This window comes from Leptosomus discolor, chromosome 9 (assembly GCF_034619465.1).
Source record: "Leptosomus discolor isolate bLepDis1 chromosome 9, bLepDis1.hap2, whole genome shotgun sequence".
NCBI lineage: Eukaryota > Metazoa > Chordata > Aves > Leptosomiformes > Leptosomidae > Leptosomus > Leptosomus discolor.
Window position 1 is genome coordinate 22624902 of NC_141399.1, and position 23072 is coordinate 22647973.

At 44.0% G+C, this 23072-nt stretch overlaps 2 protein-coding genes across 6 annotated transcripts in view; one reads left to right on the plus strand and one right to left on the minus strand.

Annotated features, from left to right (window-relative positions):
• Nucleotides 1-195: 195 nt before the first annotated feature.
• On the plus strand, nucleotides 196-11668 carry MKRN2 (makorin ring finger protein 2). 2 transcript variants are annotated; one of them, XM_086469832.1, is made up of 8 exons: nucleotides 196-221; nucleotides 710-838; nucleotides 2494-2672; nucleotides 3387-3691; nucleotides 5099-5313; nucleotides 6280-6390; nucleotides 8441-8585; nucleotides 9188-11668. In XM_086469832.1, the coding sequence occupies exons 1-8, from the start codon at nucleotides 196-198 to the stop codon at nucleotides 9329-9331; spliced, it is 1254 nt and encodes a 417-aa protein (XP_086325958.1). In that variant the 3' UTR covers nucleotides 9332-11668. The 2 variants fall into 2 exon arrangements, with proteins under 2 accessions (XP_086325958.1, XP_086325959.1); XM_086469833.1 differs by lacking the exon at nucleotides 710-838.
• A 1345-nt stretch (nucleotides 11669-13013) lies between these two features.
• The window catches only part of RAF1 (Raf-1 proto-oncogene, serine/threonine kinase), a 45622-nt gene continuing 35563 nt past the window's right edge, over nucleotides 13014-23072 (minus strand). For 3 of the 4 annotated variants that reach the window (XM_086470418.1, XM_086470417.1, XM_009961999.2), the window contains 6 exons: nucleotides 22127-22303; nucleotides 21109-21155; nucleotides 19487-19605; nucleotides 16996-17127; nucleotides 15121-15255; nucleotides 13014-14161 (listed from right to left, as the gene is read on the minus strand). In XM_086470418.1, the coding sequence (XP_086326544.1) occupies nucleotides 14021-14161; nucleotides 15121-15255; nucleotides 16996-17127; nucleotides 19487-19605; nucleotides 21109-21155; nucleotides 22127-22303 (751 nt within the window). In that variant the 3' untranslated portion in view covers nucleotides 13014-14020. Of the gene's footprint in view, nucleotides 14162-14620; nucleotides 14775-15120; nucleotides 15256-16995; nucleotides 17128-19486; nucleotides 19606-21108; nucleotides 21156-22126; nucleotides 22304-23072 lie in introns of all 4 variants that reach the window. The other variant, XR_015183781.1, reaches the window with a different exon arrangement.

Below are 23072 nucleotides of genomic sequence, written 5' to 3' on the forward strand. Positions count from 1 at the left end.
TCTGTACTCCGGCTGAGCGCCGCTCTAGCCTTCCCTGCGCGCCTCTGTGGCGCGGTGCGACGGTTAATAGTGTCCGTGCGGGCCGCAGAGAGGGGGGCCTGAGGCCCCGCGTGGCTCCGCCCCGCGGCTGAGCGGAACCCTGGTGCGCGGCGCGGGGAGCCGGCCGGAGCTGTGCCGGTGCGTCGCGGGGCGAGGATGAGTACGAAGCAGGTGACCTGCAGGTGAGGGCCGCCGGCCCGCGGCACCCCCCTGGCCGCCCTCCGCCCGGCCCCGCCGCTTCGGCCCTCTCGGGGCCTGCTCGGGCCAGGGCGAGGTGGCGGAGGCCTCCCCCGCCCGGGCCCCCGTGCCACCCCTGGGCCCGGCCCGGCCCGGCCCGGCCAGGCCCGGCCCGGCGCGTTGGTGGGCTGGCGCGGCCCCGACCCCGACCCCCGGCACGTTTTCCTCCGGCCGGGGAAGGCTGGGCTGGGCAGCGCCAGCCGCCGAGGCGATGACTGGCCGGGTGCGGCGACGGGAGGTGCCGTCCGGTGCCTGGGGCGGGGAGCGATCCCCAGGCGAGGCTGGGGGTGCAGGGAGCTGTCACTCCCTCCTTGGTGCAGCCACCTCAGGTTTGGGTGGAAATGCTCTTCAGAGTTTTCTCTGAGAAGTAAAACCGTTCCGGGGGTCATGTGGGCAAAACCGACTTCTGTGACCAGAACCGCTTCTCCCCCAGGTACTATGTGCAAGGAGTGTGTCGGGAGGGAAGTAAGTGTCTGTTCTCCCATGACTTATCCACGAGCAAATCCTCCACCATCTGCAGGTATTACCAGAAGGGACACTGTGCCTACGGAGCTCGGTGCAGGTAAAAACCTGACGCTGTCTGGAATAGCGAGTTCAGGAGAACTAGGCATAATGATCATGTGCAGTCAGCTTTAAACTCTGGGGAAATCAAAGATCAAGGAAATATAAAATGAGAATGAACTAAAATATTGAATATGAGCGTTTTCTCTCAGTGTCAAAACCAGCTTATGGATCCGGTATTGTAGTTTTATCCTGCCTTGGCTTCAGCAATTCTTTTAGTCTGTAGAAATGAAACTTTAGGTTTCACATGTGTTTTTCATCCAGCTCTTACTGCAGTAAGAGCTATTAAATGCAAAAAATACCAGCAATAGCATTTGGCAGCATGGTTTGCTTTCCACGTGGCTGCAGTGGCTGGATGCAGACAGTGCTCCAGTAACGCTTCACTTGGGTCTCCTGGTCTAGCTTGTAGCCGCCTCCATGCTGACGCCAGTGCACAATTTCAAGGACTTTCCATTCTGTCTTACCCTTTGGTTTGGTGGACAGCTGAACAGTACCACACCTTTTCCTGAAGTCTTCTGGTTCAGTCCTTGAGAAATACTACATGTTAGTTAATGTTACAGTCTGTCGGGGATGTGCCACGGGGCAGCCCGTGGGTCCTTTGTGGAAAAACTCTGGTCACGGATGCGAAGCCTGTGTTTGTACCTTCACCTGACCACAGTTATATTTCCTTCCCCTTGCTTGGTTCATGGTACCAAACCTGGGTCAGGAGATGGAATGTTAGCGATTTCTGCAGCTTCCCTGAGCTGCTCACGCTGAATTAGTAACGTACGGTGTTATCCATGGGGACCACGTCACCCGCTGACCGGACTGTAACAGTGGCTGCAGAGGGTGTTGCTGTTTTTCTCCAGTTGTTTTTCTGGAATTTGGGGTGCTCGAGGCACATAAGCGATTGACGTGCGTGGCGTGTCTGTGGGCGCAAATGGGTCCAAAGTACAGAATCAGAAGGAGATACGGAGAATGATCTTGTTCCCATCAAAAATACTCTAGCTTCTGTAGCATCTAGCTTCTAGCATCTCACAATGGGATGGGGAGTCGTGAGGTAGTTCCTTGATGGGCCATTAGCAGGAGATAGTCCAGGAGCGGGTTATCTATGGGTCATGCGGATAAGTCATTGTTGTGCCCATTAACAGAAGATAGTCCAGAGGGAGGAGGCAGGGAGCACCGCCCCACCTGGTCTCAACAGCTCCTGAAGATGGTAATAGAATACTTTTTTTTTTTTTTTTGGGGCACATTTTACACTGTAACCTAGGACACACGGGGAAACCAAGATCATGAAATCTCGCTCCTTCCTGCTTGGCGTTTTGATGTTGCTTCTCTGAGAAATGCCAGCAAACATGTTTGTGTGAGGGGATGACGAAGATCTAATTTAATGTGCACATGAATAATGTTCTTTTAGCCATGCTGGGTGTATCTGGAGAAGAAAATAGAGGTGTGCTGTCAGAGGCATCCATTTTTTGAGACTTGAGAAACCTTTTAGTCTGGCTTTGAAAGAGACTGAGTGGTTCAGTCAGCTTGTCAGAACAATCCTTTAAAAAAAAAAAAACCCAACAACTGTCTGTTCAGCTTTATTTTGTTTTGGTATTCGTCAGGGCAGCGTCCTGCCTCTGTGCCAAGCTGAACCTTTGTAACCCTTGTTCCATCCTTCTCCTTTGGTAGGTATGACCACACCAGACTCCCTGCGCTGGGGGGGGCGGCAGCCCCTGCGCCACCTCCCCACTCCTCAGTGGCACCGCACAACCCTCACCATCCCTCCAAGCATGGCGCGCCGGTGATCTGGAGCAAACCGCATGAGACTGGCAAGCGGGAGAAGAAGACGCTTGTGCTCAGGGACAGAAGTGAGTGGGAGTGCTCGGCCTCCACAGTGCTTGGTAGGGGTTAGGTAGTTTTTCTCTCTTTATTACTCGAGTTCCCTGGGCAGCTGGAGAGGTGCAGTCAGACTTCCCACCCTAGGAGGCCTCTTTCCTGGCAACGACCGTGTCTGCCTGGCTGGCATTTAGCCTGGTGTTCCTTGAAGGATGGGTCTTGTTTGGGGGATGTTTTTTTTTGTTTTGATTTGGGTTTTTGGGTTAAAATATCTCTACCCCTCAGATCTTTTTGTGCATTTTGTTCTCAGCACGAGGGCATTCAAAATGGAGAGAAACCTAGCTGCTTTGTGCCAAGGTAACCTGGCATGTGCTTTGTGGAGGACCGTGCCAGCCCTTGGGAACATGAGCGTGGAGACATCCACCCATGCCTGACAGGCAAGGCAGAGGAGCCCAGCCCCCTGGCTCCTGCCCTCCCTGTCACACTGAATGGGCCAGTTCCCCTAGTGTGAAATGTTGGGATTTTTTAGCCTATTTATGAACAGAAAAGAGCTGAAGAAATCTTAGAATCAAATTTTTCAGTAGGTAGTTTGGGAAGATTCTTGTGATTTTTGAGCAAAAGGGGCTTAGAGATGAGATTTCATTGAGAAGAAACCTTTTTTTAAAAAAAAACCCACCCTGGTAGTCATTGGAAAGAAAGTATATGGAGCGTCTTGCATGGTTCATAGTACGTTTCTGTTTCCTAAGATCTGTGTGGCTTGAATGAAGACAAGCAGAAACCCAATGCCACAAGCAACATGGTGTGTTGCAGTGACCAAAATGACAGCTTGGAAGTGAAGCCCCACTCGTATTTGGAAGCTATTTGCAGCGGGCTGGAGGATCCGGTAGCTGGTGGCTCCTGTGCCAACGGGGAGCAGCTGTGTCCTTACGCCGTGGCAGGAGCGTGCCACTTTGGGGAGCGCTGCCTTTACCTCCATGGAGATGTGTGTGAGATCTGTGGGTTGCAAGTGCTTCACCCTTTCGACCCACAGCAGAGGAAGGCTCATGAGATGGTAATATTAACGTGAGAGATTGGGTTGGTTTGCTCTAAAATCCAAAGGTGTGTTTTGTAGAAGAGCCTGTTGTTCCAAAGAGGTTTTGTTTTAGTGTTTATCGTCTAGCCACAAAATGATTCTGAGAGTGGTCTGTTTAAGCATCTGGGGCTTAATTGGTAATCATGACGCAGAGAGACCTTTACAGCAACTTCTTTTTTTCCCCATTTCACCCTTATCGGAGACTTGCCTGCAGTCTGCTCCCAGAACACCCTGAAACTCTGCCAGGAAAATGCCCTTTGTAGCTTACATGACGTCTCGGTGTACGTTATGTGCAGCGGGGGAGATGAATTGTGGGCTGCTGGTGCGTTCTGAGTGATGGCTCTGCCGAGTCACCGCTTCGGGTGTGTCCTCTGGGCCGTGGCTGATTTCAGGGCAGGGTCAAGCAGGGACAGACTGAGTGGAACACAGAGGTTTTGGAGCTGAACTTGAAGTAGGACTGGAGGGACCGGATGAGGAACTGGTTGGGTAAAGATGGGCTTAAGGGGCTGCTCTGTTCTTTGCCTGGCTACCAGATTTGGGTCAGGGCTGGTCAGGAACAGGGGTTCTCAAGGCTGAGGAGGAGCAAGGCCAGCAGCATCAGTGGTTACTGAACCATAAGTCTCTCTGGTGTCTGGAGTAGAATCCAAGGAGTTTGAACCCTCAGGTTTTGTGCAGTCATCAGGTACTTGCAAAACGTGCTGGTGTAGGAGTTTTTGTCTCTCCTAGGAGCTGCTTGTTACCTGGCATGGTATCCAATCACCACTGCGGCTGGGTGCTCAGCTCCGGAGGCAGAAGGGTGTGTGGGGGAGAAGGGGCTCTAGTCAAAATGGTGCTACTAACATGGAGTTATTTTGTGTCCTTTTTTTTATTATTATTATTCTAATCAAAGTCTTTTAAATTTACTTTACATGTCAAGTCCTGAGACCTTTGAAAAGTAAAGAGGTAGAATTCCACTGGTATAACCACCAGCTCCTCTTGCAGGGCTGTGAGAGTGTGAATTGGTTATTGATTGTCACTGCTGGGGTGCTGTGATGAGGGTTTGAGAGTGGCACCCTTTCTGGACCCTGAACTGGGTGGGTCTTAGGGGTGTTTGAAGCATCTCCTTGTGCAATACCTGTTCAGTGACAGAGATACGGAAATGTGTAGATTAGGAGCATCTGGGCAGCCGTACTTCTGGTACTCTGAAGCTGCAGAGAACGCTGAAGGGCTGAAATATGCGATTAAATTTAATGCTCTTAAAATGAAATGATGACAGTGAAGGGATGCTGCTCTTAATTGGGGTACCTCGTTTTTCCTGTAGTGGGTTCCTTTCATAGGCACTTTGGTTTTACAAGGAACCGGCTGGTACATGGGCTGCAATAACCAGTGCCATCTCTCCCGTGACAGATGTGCATGGCAACGTTCGAGCATGACATGGAGAAGGCCTTTGCCTTTCAGGCAAGTCAGGACAAAGTGTGCAGCATCTGCATGGAAGTGGTGTACGAGAAACCGTCGGCCTCGGATAGGAGGTTTGGGATCCTTTCCAACTGCAATCACACGTACTGCTTGTCTTGCATCCGGCAGTGGAGGTGTGCCAAGCAGTTCGAGAATCCCATCATCAAGTAAGTTGGTGTTAACCAGAGGCTCTTCTCTGTGGCCTGTGTCAGCGAGACGGGCTCCCCGGTGTGCTGTGACTTGATACGGAAATAAAGCTGGTGATGAGGGATGCCGTGGCTGTAGATATGAACACACCTGTTAATAGATCTGAGATTAGAAAACCCTGGTCCAAGTGCTGGCAAGTTCCTGAATGTTGGAGCGTGGCTATGAGAACTCCCTTCAGGAACAGCAGTGTGCCTCGGTGGTCCTTTGGTAGCAGTGTACTGCGTGGCCCTGTGTGACCTCAGCCCTCTCTCGTCACGTTGACGGTGGGGCACAGTGCGCACGCGGGGACTCTGCAACAGCAGAGACCTTGCTAACCTGTGCCCCTCATGGTACCCTCTGTGCAAAACCAGTGACTCCTTTTCTTCTGTATATGTGCTTAATTAGTGTTTTTTTTTCTCTAAATTAGAGTTTACTCAAGCTAAATGTCCCACTAATCACACATTTATCTGTATCTGAGTAAATGCCTTCATGTTCTAGCTCTATTAAAAATGCATTCCAAACATGCTCCTCCTCAGATGAGAGAATTTAAAACATCCAATTAGGACAATTTCCTTGTTTGAGCATCTCTGAAAACTCTCCCAAGTTACAAGCATGCTGAGGGAAGTATTTTCAGTCCTCTGCCAAAATAGATGTTTCTGCACAACTTTCATTATAAATTTAATTGAAGTGAGTGTTGGCTCATTAGGCTGTAACCTGTATTGGAGTTGAGCTCATGTTGGACAGACACTGAGACACCACTGTAGAGCTGGACTATTTCAACTGAAACTGGTAACAGACGTCCCTGTGCGAGGAGGTGTCCGTCTGCTGCTTCAGTGTGACACGCCGTCGCCTTTTCCCTCAGGAGACTGCTGTTTCTGGCATGTTCGTTGAGAAGTGTCACTCTCAGAAAGTAACAGAGCGTTGTTGTCTTGTCTTGATCTGTTCAGGTCTTGCCCGGAGTGCCGTGTGATATCTGAGTTTGTCATTCCCAGTGCGTACTGGGTAGAAAACCAGGAGAAGAAAAACGAGCTGATGGAAGCATTTAAGCAGGGGGTGGGGTAAGTTCAGGAACCACAAACACTGATTACGTTTTTTTAAGGTACGCTAAGACTTAGTCAATCAAAGCGCCTGTATTTGTAAACTTGATGTAACGACAACCCATTCCACAGAGAACTCTTATTCTCTGTTAACACTTTTAGTTAACTTTGTGACTGCCACGACAGGGTCTGCAGTTACAGATCAGAAATTATTCAAACTCACTGTGCTTTGGAACATCGAAGGTATTTCAGTTCACTCGATAAAATTGGCTTTGTGCGTTTTCTGTTGACCCCTTAGACATAATTGCCTGGAAGGTTGTCAGTTATGGAGGAAAACAAATAGGGAAGGAAAATGTAGTAGTCTCTTGAAATAGGGCTAACAACTCACGGGGCTTTTGTAGTGTCTCCTGGAAATGGAAAATACTGCCTGGCTGCATTCCTTTTACTGCCTAATACCGATTTGACTGGTGCTGGGAAAGGTCTGTGCACGGGCAGTTTTACAGCAGCTTTGCAAAGCTGAGCCTGCCTGGGGGGCGTAAGGGTCCCACAGGTCGCAGCCCAGCACGCCACCACGGCTTATCTCCTGCCCACTCCAAGGTAAACAGGCAGAGGTGCACTTCGCCCGTGTGAGTGATGATGGTGTTGCTGAAGGTTGTGCAGCTTTAGGCTGTGGTGTGCACCAACCTTTGAACGTGCCCTTTGGAGCGCAAGGGAAAACAGGCCTTGCTTCAGTCTGTGCGTAGCTGCTGCTGCCAGCTTTTCAGCTGCTGGGGAAGCTGCAAGTCTCTGAACTCCCATTAGAACACGGTAGCACAACTGTTGAAAGTCATGCTACTCCATTAAGCGTTTAATCCAGTATCTTGGCTTGTTTTATCTTATATTCAGGCAAAATGTTTGAATAAAACTAATAATTTTAAACTGAGGTTCTTCAGGTACAGTTTGTTTTCAGCACCCTAGTGCTGGTTTGGTTTTTCATTTTAATTCATAAGGACTTGGACTTGAGGGCAGGGAGTTGTGCTCAGAAGCCTCAGCTTAGTGCAGGTTTTAAGTAGCCATGTTCTCAGCAAGGTATTTTGTGTTACTGGGGTGGAGGTGGTGGGAGCTGGGTGTGGCTCTCTGTGGTACAGAAGAGAATACAAGAGGGGGTTTTGCTGAAGTGCTCAGCTGGGACTGGTACGCTGCATTGTAGAGAAAACTGTCTTTGGTACAGGAATGCTATGCGTAGGTCTCTGGGCGGTCAGTTTAGCTTGAGGATTTAGTATTACATGGAATCAAAAAAATGCTAATAAACCGCTAATAAAGTGGGGTCTAAACTAAGAGCAGGGAGGGGTCATGCCAGCACAAATCCGTTCTGATTTATATGCCAGCACAGGATGAAAGAAGTCGGACCTGGAAACCACAGACTACTTGTGCTCCAAACCAAGACAAGTTCATTCTGCTTTTAATGCACTGCCTGGTTTGGGGGTTCTGGTTGTGGGAGTTTCGTCTATTATTGTTGAGGTTTCTTGTCCATTTAGTTGCCATTTGATAGACTGTATCTATGTCTCAGGACTCATTTCACCACTATTTGTGTATTAAGTTCACAAGTTCAATTGCATTTTCTCTGTAGTTTCCTCTTCAGCTGTTTTTCACTGCAGAACGCGCCACCAATCTCCCCCGCACAGCAAAGCTGATGGAAACGTAAATTAACCCAGCATTGCCGTAGAGCTTCCAGGGGAGATGGTGCGAGGGGCTGGTTCATAAAAATGTAGCGGTAGAAAACACAGGAGAGGCACATTGCTAGAAAAATTATGATGAAATGCACCTGTGTGGGATCAATGACATTCCTTGAAGAGTCGTGTCTTAAGGTAGTTTTTTGGGGTTTTTTTTTGTGTTACCTTGCTGTCCTTTTGTGTATTTCTTTGTTCATTTTTGGTCTGTTTTGGCTGCTGTTGGTTAGGGAAGGGAAGCCCAAACCCTCAGTGTGTTAACAGGAGCAGCACCTCGCATTGCTGGCGAGGGAGGAGGCGAGTGAACTGCATCTGCTCCTGGCCTAGCTGAAGGCAATAACTCTCTCTTCTAATTAAATCAGGAAAAAGCCCTGCAAGTACTTTGAGCAAGGGAAGGGAACGTGTCCCTTTGGAGGGAAGTGTCTGTACCTTCATGCTTACCCAGATGGGACACGAGCCGAACCTGAGAAGCCGAGGAAACAGCTGAGCTCGGAGGGGACCGTGCGGGTAAGGGAACCCTCCTGGCATGCGGAACTAAAACTGCGTTCGGCATGGCAGCGGCCCACCACAGCATGTTCTCTACCACGCGGGGCCTGGGAGGAGGGAAGAAAGCACTTCTTGGGGCAAAGCTTTGTCATTAGGGAAAGGAGAAGGCACCTTTCATTTAATAGCAACAATTTTTTATTACTTTTTTTTTCAACCAGTCCTCCTGGCAAACCTTTCTTTTAAGGAATTCTGCAGTTAAAGCTTTCACCTGCAGTATTATAACCTCAGCTCCCTTGCCTGCATACAGCTGCTAGTAAGAGCGGCTAAAAAGGTTAAAACCTCAAAAATTCACCACCACCCTGAGTGGTCACGGCAGGCCGACTGCTTTAACATAGGTAACCAGCTCGTTAGTGCTATCAAGTTCGACCTCACTGTAACACTCAAGAGAGAGGGTGTTGCTTTAGCAGCAGCTGTTGCTGGGAGTGTTAGTAAATCCCAGCACAAACCTGCCTTTTGAATCTCAGCTTCTTTTTTAATGAAGAAATAAGACTGATGGGGGGGATGTGGTGATGGGACTGTGACCAGTACTGGTTCATGCTCAGCCAGAATTTCTTCTCTTCCAGTTCTTCAATTCTGTTCGCCTGTGGGACTTTATTGAAGACAGAGAAAGCAGGACTGTGACCAGCACAGACAACGAGGTCACAGAACTTGGAGAACTTTTCATGCACCTTTCTGGGGCGGATGAGGCACCTGCTACCTCTCAATAAGGAGAACTGAAGATGCTCCTTTCTCCACCCACCTGGCTATTTAGCTGTGCTTGTACAGTCCACAGCACAGTTAGAATGAATGTGCCTCGTGGTTCACTTGTGCAGTCCTGGCAAACATTTCAGTTTTCATATGGCAACAAAAATACTAAAATACACTTAAAAAGTTAGACTGATTGCATGGAAAAAAAAATCCCTTAATCCCAAGAGGGTTTTCTCACTCTTTGGCCTAACATACACTGTCTTGTGAGCCAAGTGGTGGTGTAAATACAGCTCCTCTCTTACCATTTAAAGCTTAAGCTGTTAAAAACTGTTGCTGAATCGATTTTGGGTGGGGTTTTTTTTTTGTTTGGTTGGTTTTTTTTAGTATCTATTCTAAATGTGTATCTACAAAAACCCACTGGGAATAAGGGTCAGTGTATCTTTTTCTTAAAAAGATGTAGGAACTAATGTGCTATACCTCAAAGCAGTAGCTAGAGTTCAGGCTGACGATTGCTGTCCTCTTACAGCAAGTGGTTCAGCAGCGGGGCCCGGGCCCAGCCTGGCTCCCAACATTCAGTTCCTGCCCTTGGTTTAAAATCACTGACATGCATAGTGGCAGGAGCTGTCTTGCAGCACAGGCCTGGGCAGAGAAGCTCTGGCATCATAATGTACAGCTGCTCTGCCCTCACAGCGCGATTGGGGAAGCTGTGTGATGGAAAATAGTTCCTTGCAATAGTCATTGCAACAGTCCTAGTTATGTTTTTATTATTAGTTCAACTGTATTTAACTGGAAGGGACACCTTGAATCAGTTAAATGAAGTAGCCAAAATTAAATGAACTAACTAAATAATTTTCTGCTTTCCTTATGCTTGCAAGTATACAACATAAATAATTTCAGTTACAAAATCAGTTAGTTTTAACTGCTGCTTTTCTTAACTGAACTGTGTGGCTGACCGATACTGAGGCTTTTCTATCCCCAGGTACCCCCAGCGTAGCAAGGCCCCTCCAAAGCTGTAACACAGCCTTACCCCAGCCCCCTTTCCCTGCAGGTCCTGGCTGCAGCTGGCAACTGCCGTTACCAGAAGCATAGGCAGGGGCTCAAACGCTGCCCATATCGGTTACACTGAGGGTGGCCCCACTGTGCCGAGCACTGGCCATCCCGCCAGCTGGCTCCTGCGGCTGTTCTGGGGTGGTCTCAGTCTCTAGCAGCTGTCGGCCCCTCTCAGATGAAGGCCAGGGGTGGCACGTCTCCTCTGAGGTAATGGAATTGTTACTGAATTTTACTGTTGTTAAAAACTTAATGTTTGTGTGGTGAAAGCAATTTGCAACTGGATTGGGAAATTAGATAGAGGAGGTTAATTCTGCTAAGTCATTAGCTTTGCAGTTAAACTGAGCATTCGGTCTGGGCGCAGCTGAAATGGCTACTGAGGCACAGAGCAGCAGCTCACATGAGGCTCGGTCAAGGCGCCTCAAGTACGTTCGGCACACAGTCGTAACACAAGGAGCAGGCCAACATACCAGCGCCTGTAGGATCAGGCTGCATGCTACCCCTGAGGCTGCTTGTCTGCTAAGGTCTCGAGCGTTCCAGAAAGGTTGACTGTCAGAGACAACAGAAATTGTCTCTGTTGTGATGCAAAGTTTATTTGGAGACACTTGTGCAAAAACCCCGACGTCAGCATGGCAAATAGGGTGCTGCTTTGATGGGTAAAAACTAGGATCTGGGTCACTGTTGTAAGGCAAACAGCAGGAACCTTAATTTGGGAGTCAGTGACTGCAGGATTATTCACTTCAACAGTTGGCTGGCATTTCTGGGTCAAAACTGCAGCGAAGAAACATTCTGGATGGAAATACAGCATTTCTAGATGGGTACAACAGGAGAGGGAGAACCCCTCCCACCTCTGCTGGCCCATAGTTCCCTCAGGCAGAACGCAAATTTCACTCCCTGTTCTGACCTAGGAAATGTAACATCTCCACAATTATTTCCCCTGTAGAGCTGATTTTTAACAGTGCTTCCTGCAACGTCAGGCCTCAGCTGGTTGGCATGTGTAACCACTGACGTGTCAGCTGCTTTTCAGATCTGGCACGCAGAAGGTACCAGCCAAGATCCTACTCAAGCAAGTCAGTGCTGTAATTCCTCTTCACTCACGACAAAGGTGAAGGAAAAAAACCAAGTATCTCTCAGCCAGGTGTCGTGCTCTGGCTTAGTGTTCACGAGCACTTGCCCAGGTGTGCTTTCTACCCCAAAATACTTAGAGCCCTTCGCCTCCCTGCTGAAGCTTGTTTCCTAGCTGGTCTTGCACATACCTTATTTTTTCCAGAGAAATGTTTTCAGTAATAAAATATACCAAAAAAAGTCAACAGTGAGAATGTTCTTTGCCTTAAACAAGACATTCCTAACTTACTTTGCCCCAAGAAGACATAAACCAGGTAACAGTAGTCTGAAATTAAAAAGTTAAATTAAAACTGAAGCTCTGAAAAGCAAATTAAGAGCAGTACAACTTAGAAACAGAGACCTTTTAAATTCTTCACATAGCAGCATTCATCTAATTTGGCATCAAGCACTGGTTGAAATAAGCCTATTTATCAAAAATACTTTAGTTTTTCAAGAGACACATAATCAGTTTTAAAAAATGAGGAGTTAATAGTTTCTTTTTCTAAATTAGAGCTAAAGTGAAAGCAGCTTACCATTTAGCCTTTGGTTTTTTAGTTCTTAGAACTTACTATAATGAAGGTAAAGTGAGAGATAAACGACATTTAGAGAGGGCTGCACTTAAAATACCAAGAATATTATTAAAAATCATGCAGAACTATTCCAAACAGTTTCCTTCAACCCTCAATTTACTTTTTAGCAAGCCAATTTTATGGTCATCTCAATTATCACCCAAGGATGATTATTCCACCCTTCTTACAACGTTGTACGACATTCTGAGGACAAACAGTTGAGATGATACTATTTTTGAGGTCTGTGCCTGCCTTACGTGCTTCAAGTTCCTCCCTCCCCCATCACAAAACCTTTGGGGGTTTTCACTTGCTGCAAACAAGCAGCTGGAACAACCACTTGGCCACGACAGGCAGTTCAGAGACACACATGAGCCGTCAGACTTCACAGCAACAGTTTTTCACCTGACAGATGTTAGTCAGCTGTTTAGATCGAGAGCACAGTGGTGATGGACACCTCATCTCCGCACTCGCTGGGCCTCAGCCAGGAGCCCCACCCTTACCTGTATGCACAAGGAAAGACACTAAATCCCAAGCTCCCATTCCAAGGACGGAAACTTGGCCACCACTCTTTCCCCAAGAAACATATTTAAGCAGAATCCCATTTAAAAAAATAAATCCTTAGATTCACCTAGTTTTTGTCATCAGTGGAGCTCAGCCAAGAAAAACTCCACCCAAGCAATCGGCAGGTTCACAGCAGACAAAATGCAGAGCAGACAGGCGCAGTTCAACAGCTCGCTGGCACGTCAGCATGGGCACCATAAGGAGTAGGTGCTGCTGGAAGATGAGTACAGTAGGATAAAAACCAGCTGGCAATTGAAGCAACAGGAAACACACCGGTTGTCCTATCAAGCGTGTTTTTGCTGGAACTGCTACCACCTGCCCTACTATTTAGACATTATTCAGAATGTCATTTTCTGAGTTTTTCAAATCTAGACGTACATGTCAACTATGGATTGCTACATTAAATGATGACATTGAATCTTGAACTTAAAATTTAATTTATTTTATTAAAATAAGATAATCAGAGGAACCTTGGCTTACAATAAATGCATTTTCTCAGGAGCAATAAAAACAAAATTAAAACCCAAATCAGCAAGAAAAACTGTATATGCTCAGTTTCCTCTTGATAGTGCATCTCTTGGACAACAGCTTCAGATGGGATGAAGACCATGCTCATGTCGCAGAACTAGACGGATAATGTTAATTAGCCTTTTCTCAGCCCCCAAAGCCTGTCTCTGCACTTACTGCCTCCCTGGGCTGCCAGGAACAAGTCCATAGTACCAAAGTGAGCTGCTGAAGTTACTGCCGATGACCGCAACAAGGCTGACTAGCTTCCTCCTCCAAGCAGTACAGTTCAGAAGATATTCCATTCTTTTGCAAGAGTTTTTCTTCGATGTGCAAAACTATTTTGTGTTGAATTACCATTTTAACTTATTTGATTTGCTTGACAAAAGCTCTTAGGCAGGAGCTGATTTCCAGAAAGCTTTCTCCTCTTCCCTCAGTCTTATTTGCTGATACCCATTTCAGGCAAAGCTCCCCCAGCTCGCAGTGGCACACGGCACAGGGCAATCACGGAGCACCATAATGCATCCTCTTCCCTCAAACGGCAAGGCAAGCCATCCTTGATGTAAAAAACACCAAGTTACCAACAGATTCAAATCAATCCAGAAACACTGCCAAAGAAACATCCATCACTTCTGTGTATGGGAAAAATAAGGCTCAAGTGCATCTATTAAAAAAATAGTAATAGATCTCTTGATTTATAGTCTGTTAACTACCTCAGTAAAAGAAACCATAGAAAAAGGCGATGTGGGGCTGTGTCCCTGCAGGATAAGAACTGCAGAAATCCTTAGCAGCTTGTTCTTAAAACTGGGACACAGATCATCCTGCTGGCACTGATCCTGTACATGGAGGCATTAAAAGCACAACTCCTGTTACTCCTGTTCCTTTCCCCTCACTGGAAAGAACAGGGGAAGGGGGAGCACGACCCTAAAACACAGGCAATCTCGTGGACGTCAATGTGCACGAATTTATGTCCTCTGTGTGGGCAGCACGGTGCAGGGACGGTTCAGAAGCACTCCGGTTGATTTTGGGTAAAGAATGTTGCAGCAATTCAATGGACGACAGTATCTGAGGGAAACACATAAAATTAAAAGGCTTGTTAGACAAGCAGCTCTTTCTACTTAAGTCTTAAACCTCCATTTATTATCGCTTTAAGCATATCTTTAAAAGCAACAACAGACCATGTGGAGGCATGGAAAACAATGCTCTAGGAATCCTCCAGTTTGAATAATCCAACTCTGCCATATGGTCTTATTGCTGTGAGAAGTCTCACAGAGTTTCAGAGGCTGGGAGGACACTTTCCAATTAGCTCACAGACATTACGATCAACTAACAAGCATCTATGCAATTCTCCAACAGAGTAATGGGGAAAGAATTACATCTTCTGCCTAACAGTCTGTTTACAAAACAACATTTAGAAAGAACTTTTTAAACAACAGAAGTCATACTTCACTGTAACAGCAAGAAGTTATTTTTCAAAATCTGCTGATACTTAATTTCAGCTATTTAATGAGTATCAGAAAGTACCTTCATCATCCTCATGATAGAAAAAGGTGAAGTATCCTTTTGTAAAAACACCCAGAACTGCTACATGAATTTACATCTCCCACTGGATTTTGTTTGCTTGTTCATAGTTGTGGGGAAGGAAAAGAGGAATGGTCTCATTTCCCTCAAACCTACACTAAAATAAAATGTAAATACAAAGACAGATTTGATTTTTATTGTGTTACGGCATTGGTTTTTTTTTTTTGCTTATCTCTAAAATGGGTCAGCTGCTGAAAGTCTAACACTGCTTCAGTCTGCAGGCATGGTGGTTTTTTTAATGACCTTTACAGGAACTACGTACAATCAGAATTACAAACCGCCTAAGGGGGCTGGGTTATGAAAAATGCACATATGAACAAAGACAAAAATAAGAAGCAGGCTGCACTTTATGTAAACCAAAACTTGTATCTGTGTAGAATGTTGTGTGTGCTAGTAGCTATTCATAACGTACTCTGAAACTTCTATGCACAAAACACACTTACCTGTGGAAACAGAGGTCGTTCTTCCCTAACTTTCTTCAAACAGTCTGCTACAAGCCTCTTCATTGCTTTGGGGCAGTTCTTGTACAGTTTGCTGAGGTCTGGAGAAGCATACCCTCGGCCAACCATGAAAATAATCTGAAAAAAAACAAGCAAGTAGGAGAAAACCAAAGTTGTTTCACTGGTTGATAGCTCCAGTGTCCCAAAGTGGTTAAACGCGCGTACCAAAGGCACACGCACCAGCACAGCCTTGCCCAAATCAGTGAACGGAAACAACAGTCCTGCTTTTGTGAGTCAGGACCCAGTTAAACCAGCATAACACGGTGCTGCGTAACGCCTGACCGGTGAAGGATCAGTTGCGTTCAGAACAGGACAGGAGATGCCATGTGACATGGACATGGCATGGCAATTCCCTTCGGCTGAAGGTCACAAGGACAAACAATGCTCAACGTGGGCGGCTATAAGCAGCCAGCCAATCCGGCACAACAGCTCAGTCCCTCAGTGGGATGGTGTTTTCAGGTATCCCTAAAACCTGTGACAAAAGGAGATGTGCATCTGGCGATTTCAAAGAGATCATTAGAACTAGTCATCACTAATGCAACAGAAAAGGAAGTGGGTTTGGTTTGGTTTGTTTCAAGACAAACAATGAAAGATGTTCTTAGTGTTGGAAAATACATTTTCTGGTTTAGTCAAAGTCATCTTTTAGGATTTGCACATCAGACTTCCAGTCACCTAATAGCTGACTGTATAACACTGAAGAGACTATTACCTGGTAAAATGGCAGTAGGTTTGGTTGGTTGAGGAGAGTTTGTTTGAGGGTCTTATTGAGGGGGAGCAGGGGTAGACGGAACTACCTGTGCTATTGTTTCTTTTTTCAACTAATGTTGTCTCAGCTTAAAAAAAGTCAATATAATGTTGCTAAAATAAGGTCTCAGTGTTGTTCTCCAGTAAATATTCTATCCCTCCCCTGAAAACTCACTTGAGGGTTGTGTTGCATGTTTTGAAACGGTAATGATTATTAAAGTTTGCATATAATTTCAATATTATGAATTAAAACACATTCCAATATCCCATTTTGTAGACAACCTTAAAAATAAGAAAAAAACTTTACAGAACTGGCCTCTTCAACTTGGACTACAGACTATATAATGTAATAAGGGCTAAAATCTAGTAGGTTGTCCCCATACACACACACACTTCTCCGTATAAGATCTTAAGTTAAAAAACCCAACAACCACAACAACGGCGGATCAGCAAAACAGAGATCAGAAAGCTCTAACAGGCTGAAGTCCATGCACTACAGAACAAGTTGGCTCTACACTTGCTAAGCCAGAAAAAGCATTCACATAGCGAGAACAGTTGAGGTTTCGGTCCTTAATGTGCTTCTTTCATAATTACTGGTTAACTGACTGGAAAGAATACAACTTAGCAAAGACCAAATCACACAAACTAACATTCAATACCAAAAGGTTTGACAATAGCCACTATTTATTTTCACTGCGTAAAAAGCACAGAATGCAGTCTTGCTCATATAAGAACAGTGTATTTAACATCAAAAGGGAAATCACATCACCACAAACATGTAAACCAAGATTTTACTGATGTAGCAAAAGCTTTAACCCATGAATAAATTAACAGGGCACTTGTTACTTGTTTATTATTAACTGTTTAGTAAAAAGTTCTTTTTTTCTTTTGAGTAGCTGTCACTGTCAATATTTAAGTAAACATTCAGTTACACAGATTTGTAGCTGAAACAAATCATGCTGTAAACAACATTTCGATTCTTGTTTTGTATCTGTCTTTATCTTACTTTTCTTGAGGACAACAAAATGTACCATGCCCAGAAATAAAATGCAGTATTCAAAGAACATTTCCTACCTGATCCCGGTTGTTTATGTGGGAGTACGGCAGCTCTCCTGTCATTAGTTCATATAACACTATTCCATAGGAGTAGACGTCTGACTGAAAACTAAACGGGTTACTATCCTGCATCCGTATCACTTCTGGTGCCTGTAAAAGGGGGGAAAAAAAGAAACAAATTCTGAACAATATTAGAAGAACTCAGAAACTGAAAGGACAAGAGAAGGGGAAAGTATTTGGAAAGCAGTGAGAGAGTGAGCTCAACCAAAAATCAGTGAACAAAGGAAACCTCAAAATCTTTGGTGAGTTTTACCTAAGGCTCTGGAAATGTTCCAGCAATGCTACTCTACAACTTAAAAAAAAAATCAATACAATTGAGAGTAAACAAAAAACAACACTTTACTTTAACAAGCATTTTACCATTAGAAAAATTATTATTATTCCAGCTTGCAATAGTTATTTGACTTTTGTTACATCTTACATACAGCTTAGTCTAACCCTTTCACCATCAGTTCTTAAACAGGTATTGATGTTAAAGGGGAAAAATATAAAATTCTAATCTCTTGCAAAATTGATACCAAAATGTTTACATGAAATGTGAAAGCCCAATACGAAAGAGAACATACTGAAGAGCAGTGAAGAAATGCAAAAGCATTCTTGCGTCTTTGCAAAACAAGTAAAATTATTAAGAACTTAAACAATGTTGAATGATTTAATAAAACAAGATATAAACCATCAAAATATGTTTCCTATTAACTAATTTTTTTCCACCTAAAGAAGTCTCTCAGAATTACTAAGAAAGCACTAGTTACAGAACATCAGCACAACAAAAACCCAGTAAGAGATTATGTCAGCTTTCAAGGAAACAGAATCAACCTCCCCTTCTATGTAATGACAACTCGGTAAAGATGGTCTATAAATGATTAAAAAGCAAAAAAAGTGCAAAGAGCTATAATCCAGGGTTTTCTTCCAAGATCTGTTTCATGTATATAGGCATATCACTAGGTATGTTAGTTTTAAATCGTTTCATGGAAAGCTGTAAAAAGCTTTGGCTTTTTTTTTCTTTTTTTTTTTTTTTAAAAAAAAAGAAGAAACTTCCTGTAACTTTGTTTCAGGTGATTTCTGTATTTTATAGGTCACAAACAAATCTTGGCCAAGCCTCCTGACATTCTTAATGAACACTTCTTGACTGTCCTCAAAATACAAATACTGAAGTAACAAGGAAGGCTGCAAGCCTAGTAATAAAGAATAGGTTTTAAAAAGGAAAAAAATGTTTCAAGTAACACCTGCAGCTCATCCAGTGCTACTACCAAAATTTTTAAAAGCTACCAATATGTAGTGTTCAGCAAGTAATTTTTATTTGGTTCTACTTCCCTGAAGCACAATGTTGCTGCGTGCCCTACCCTGGGAGCTAGAAAATATTGCCTATCAGTCTACATTCTGAATTTAAGTGAACTGCATAGTATTAACAAAATGGGACAAATGAAACCTCAACAAAATATTCTGAGTGCTAAACAGCTCATTCTTGCATAATTTTAATGATGCTTTTTAACCTAGTAACAAGCACTGTTCCACTTTTTCCATTTACTTTACAGAAGTCCCACATCTGAAAAGTTACTAAAGAGATTTTCTCCAGGTGCTGCTTCAAAGGAAAACTGTGGAACTGCCTTTTAAGTTCTGACAGAAGTTAAACAAAGGCAATTGTGGGGAATATCCTCTCAGATAGGGACTTTGCAGACCACTTCCGAAAGAAACTCCGTAACTTTCCCACAGACCCAGAGAACTTCTGACCCTGAACCCGACGTTCATCCACCACAGTTCTGAGCTGCCTCAACACCCACCAAAGCGACCTGGCGCGGGGCAAGGTGCAGCGGTGGCAACCTCTTGGTACCTACGAAACACTTCACTGCAGCACCGAAGATGAGCTGCACCTGTTCCCACACTTCACGGAGCACTCCCCATCCCCTCCCCAAGCCCTGCCAAAGCTGCCCAACACACGACCAGCAAGCACAAGCAAGCAGGGGCACAGCTAAGTCCCAAGCAGGGAGCTGGCGAAGAAGAGGCTGCAATGAAGAACAGGGAGAAAGGCAGGGTCTCATCAATCCCACAAAGCCACTGTGAAGCAGATTGAAGCCTGCTCTCCAACGAAACAAGCCCATTTGGGGAAAGGCAGGAAAGATTACAGCAGGAGAGAGGCTCTCCTCTTCCCTCAGAAGAGTTCTTGCAATTCCCCTGATAGCCCTGTCTCTGCCCAAAATACTGCAAAGAGCTCCAAAAAATCAAAAGGAGAATCCTTAGGTGGATGGTGTCTAGCTTGGGCAATTAAGCACTCCAGCACTTTGTTTCTTCATTTTTAACTTGTCCTACAACTGGAATAAAAGTCTACACAGGACTAGCAGCCTATGTTGAGTCACTTAGATTGAAAGCTTTAAAATAGCCTTCAACTGACAAAGCGCTTATTAACAGAATAAGTGCCAGCTATTATAAAGCAGTGGAATGTTTCACTCACCATCCACAAGATTGAACCAGTGGGCTGTTCCACCTGCTGAGATCCACTCCACCTGGATTTTACAGTTGCCAGTCCAAAGTCTCCTATTTTCACTGTGAGGCCTTCATGAAGAAATATATCTAATGCTTGTTAAAGAAATCCTGTAGAAAACTTGAGTAAACAATTCTGAATTTTCTGACACGATTACGAAGTGTCTGGTTAGGTTATCATAAACACAAGCCGACTATCCAGGAGTATTGCTGATTATTTTATTTAAACCTGCTAAGAGTTGTACCTTAAACAGAGGAAAAGTAATTTTATGACATACATATTTACAGAGTTAACATTTAAGACTCAACCAGACCAGACATTTCAGCATTATTTGTACGTTTATCTTTGTGGTGAGTTAGGATAGAAATCAACTGTGTTAATTAACACCAATGACTGCAGGTACTTAAACAACTGGTGTCAAGAGACCCATATGGAAAACACATAGAAGTCATCACAGATCTAAAAAGAAAACCAAGACAAAACAATTACAAGTAGAAACAAATATATATTAAAAAAATCTATTTACATAAAGCACTCTGACAGATCTCCTGGGATTTAACTTTGATTTGACTATTTCAACTGGAAACACGCACATCTATGATTTGTAGCCTATCTACTTAATAGATTTGTCAGTCAAAATTGATAGCTAGCCCTGTCTTCGTAGGGGTTACTTTAATAAGGTATCATTTTACAAATTCATTTAAGAATGTTTTAAGTTCAAAAAGAGGATTCAGAAATACAAACCTGACAGACTTCTAGTTCTCATTTCCATGTCAAGAGAAGAGTTAATTTATTTCACAAAAATGGTTGTCATTACCAGGAATCACAAACTCCTGACCTCCTATATACCAAAATGGTTCTTTTTTTGTAGATTAACTGAAGTGGGAACCCCGTTACATTATGGAACCACTGAGTTTGGCATGTTCTTTTATGATGACATTCGCAAAACATTCTGTTCACATTTTATGAAAGGAAGTAAAGGTTTATGCTGCTAGCTTAATGGGTTCTCTTCTTGGCAATTCTGATAGCAGGCATTTTCAAAGGCATAAGAACTCAGTTCACAACACTTTTACTCCATATGCATCACTAAATTTATACTTTTGCAGGAAATACAGTGGTAAAAGGTTGCTTTTTCTTGAGGGTAAATAAGATTTTTGGCTTCATTACTGCCAGTCATGTGAAGGTATTTTAAATTTATTAAAAAGATATGGGAAAGAGTAACAAAACCCACATGGGCACATCTGTGTCAGAACGCACATGCACACATATTTCCTGTCAAGAAAAGAGCGCAGCTTCTCTCCAATATGGCAATCAGCTAACAGGGAATTGCATAAACACCATTTAAGTAAAGTAAGACGCTTTTGGAGCACAACTGTTGCACATCTTTTTTCATCTTTATCACAACGGTTTGGTAAGCCAGCACCTATGTTCTAGGAAAGTCCTTGCTAAAAAGTAACTTTGTACTCTTCAAGAGGAATTACTCATTAGTATTTATATAGACTCGAAACTGATATTTCAACCCCCCAAAAAGCTCCATGTTAACAACAAATTACTCTCATTAAAGGAAATACAATTACATTCAGAAAGGATACTATTGGATTTCATGTCTCTGTGGATGATATTCTTTGCATGCAAATAACTGTGAAAGAAAAAGCAGAGAAGTGCCATTATGAAGGCTGTTCACACACACACATTTATTGACAGACACTGCAACAGTTTATTACGTGCTTAACCACTTCACACACCTCTTGCTCTAGTCAATTTACAGGATGCGACTGCCTTGGGAAACGAGAAACGTAGCAAGTGCCAGCTGACAGCTACTACCTTGTGTGTCACAGAAAGTGGAAGCAATGCAATAAACAAATCTCAGGAACAGAAAGAGTGGCATCGCTGTTCCCAAACCGTGTAATGCCTTAGAAAAACCACTGCTGCCCTATATGCATGAAATCTGTGTGCTAAGGTTTACTTTTTACAAACTGCTTTAATTTGCAGCCACGTGTTTTCCAGGTGTCTGCCTGGAAACCTGGGTCCTGATCTACAAAATGGAGGAGCACTGACAGCATCAGCCAATGACAGCTTCTTCCCTGCTACGAACACTGTAACGTGTTCTGAAAGAGCAGTGAGGTGGCTGCTGCATCAGCTCAGACATCTGGAGGATGCCTCTAAAACTGATCTGCCTGTGTGAGTCCTGCAGCTGTGGAATAGGAACAGCCATCCCCTTGTCTCACAGAAGTACCATGAGTGTAAATTAGCGTTTGCCAAACACGGCATTGTTATAGTAAGTAATTAAGAAGTTAAATCTATGTTTAGAATCGGATCTCATCTAGTGTGTCACAGTAAGACCTCAAGTTACAAAAGAAGATAAAATACAGAAAAGCTGCCCATTAAGTGGTTAGTGGTCTAAGGCAAGAATCCATGGGGGGAAAAAAAAAATGAAACGAAAGTAAGAACGCATACAACAGTGCTGAATTAAGGCTGCCCAAAACCTTTACTGGCTATACCATTTTGACTCGTTACTATTGTAGCACAGTAACTCCACATACTGGAGTTTGGGGAGGAGAAGGGAAGCACCACTCCAAGAACAAAACCAGCATTGTTTATCCTACTCACTCCATCCCCTGCGCTGTCTGCCGGGCAATATCAATGAGCTGGAACATCTGGAACTTGGTCTCTTGCACGTGCAGGTGTTTGTATAGGCTGCTTCCTTCACACCACTGCGTCACGATGGCCAGGTTATCTTTAGTCATGTAGCCCATAAAGAGCAAAATATTAACGTGCCGAGTCTTCCTAATAGGATGTAGCAGAAAGAGAAATCAGTATCTTTATGAAAAATGTTTTCAAATTCTTTCAAAAATCATTCCTGGCTGAAGGAACATAATTCAGCATTTGAGTCCAAAACCGTGAGTTTCCTGCGAAATTTTTGCTAGGTGGATGTGTGTGTAAAGTTTGTTTTGAAAAAGAATAAAAATATGCCACAGTTGCCAATTTATAATTTTTAAATAAAATCAGCTGATTTTCTGCCTTTTTAGATAAAATACTTCCTTTTAGTCCCAAGTCCCTTTTAGTTATTTTAAAATCAACCTTTAAGAAAACGATGCCATGAAAATTCAAGGGTTTTGAAATCAGTAACCAACATTCACACTTGCAAGTGGTTTTAGAAAAAGTTATTGGAATAACAGAAATCACCCTGAAAGCTGTGAAAAAGTGACAACTTTAGAGAGAAGACTGAATCCCCACAGGAAACTAAAGGGTCATTATAGACTGTGAAGGAATTAACAGGTGAGAAGATTGTTCTTACATACTCTGGTTCAGTTTCAGCATTAACATTACAGATAGTTAACTGGACACTACAAAAACAGTATTTGAAAGCAGAAAAGAGTTACATTAAAAAAAAGGAATTATGCTGCGATTTTAATAGGTACAGTTCAAGTATTCTGTCCAGTGATGAGAATTATGGCAGAATTTATTAACCCTCACCTTTTACTGCATGCCAAATTTGACCCGAACAATTACGAATGTCAGTACTATTTATCTGAAAAGACGACCTTCAGAAACA

Coding starts and splice junctions, on each gene's coding strand:
- MKRN2 (XM_086469832.1), top strand. CDS start 196: ATGAGTACGAAGCAGGTGACCTGCAG. Junction 5,314..6,279: donor TTCGAGAATCCCATCATCAA/GTAAGTTGGTGT, acceptor TGATCTGTTCAG/GTCTTGCCCGGAGTGCCGTG. Junction 8,586..9,187: donor GCTCGGAGGGGACCGTGCGG/GTAAGGGAACCC, acceptor CTTCTCTTCCAG/TTCTTCAATTCTGTTCGCCT.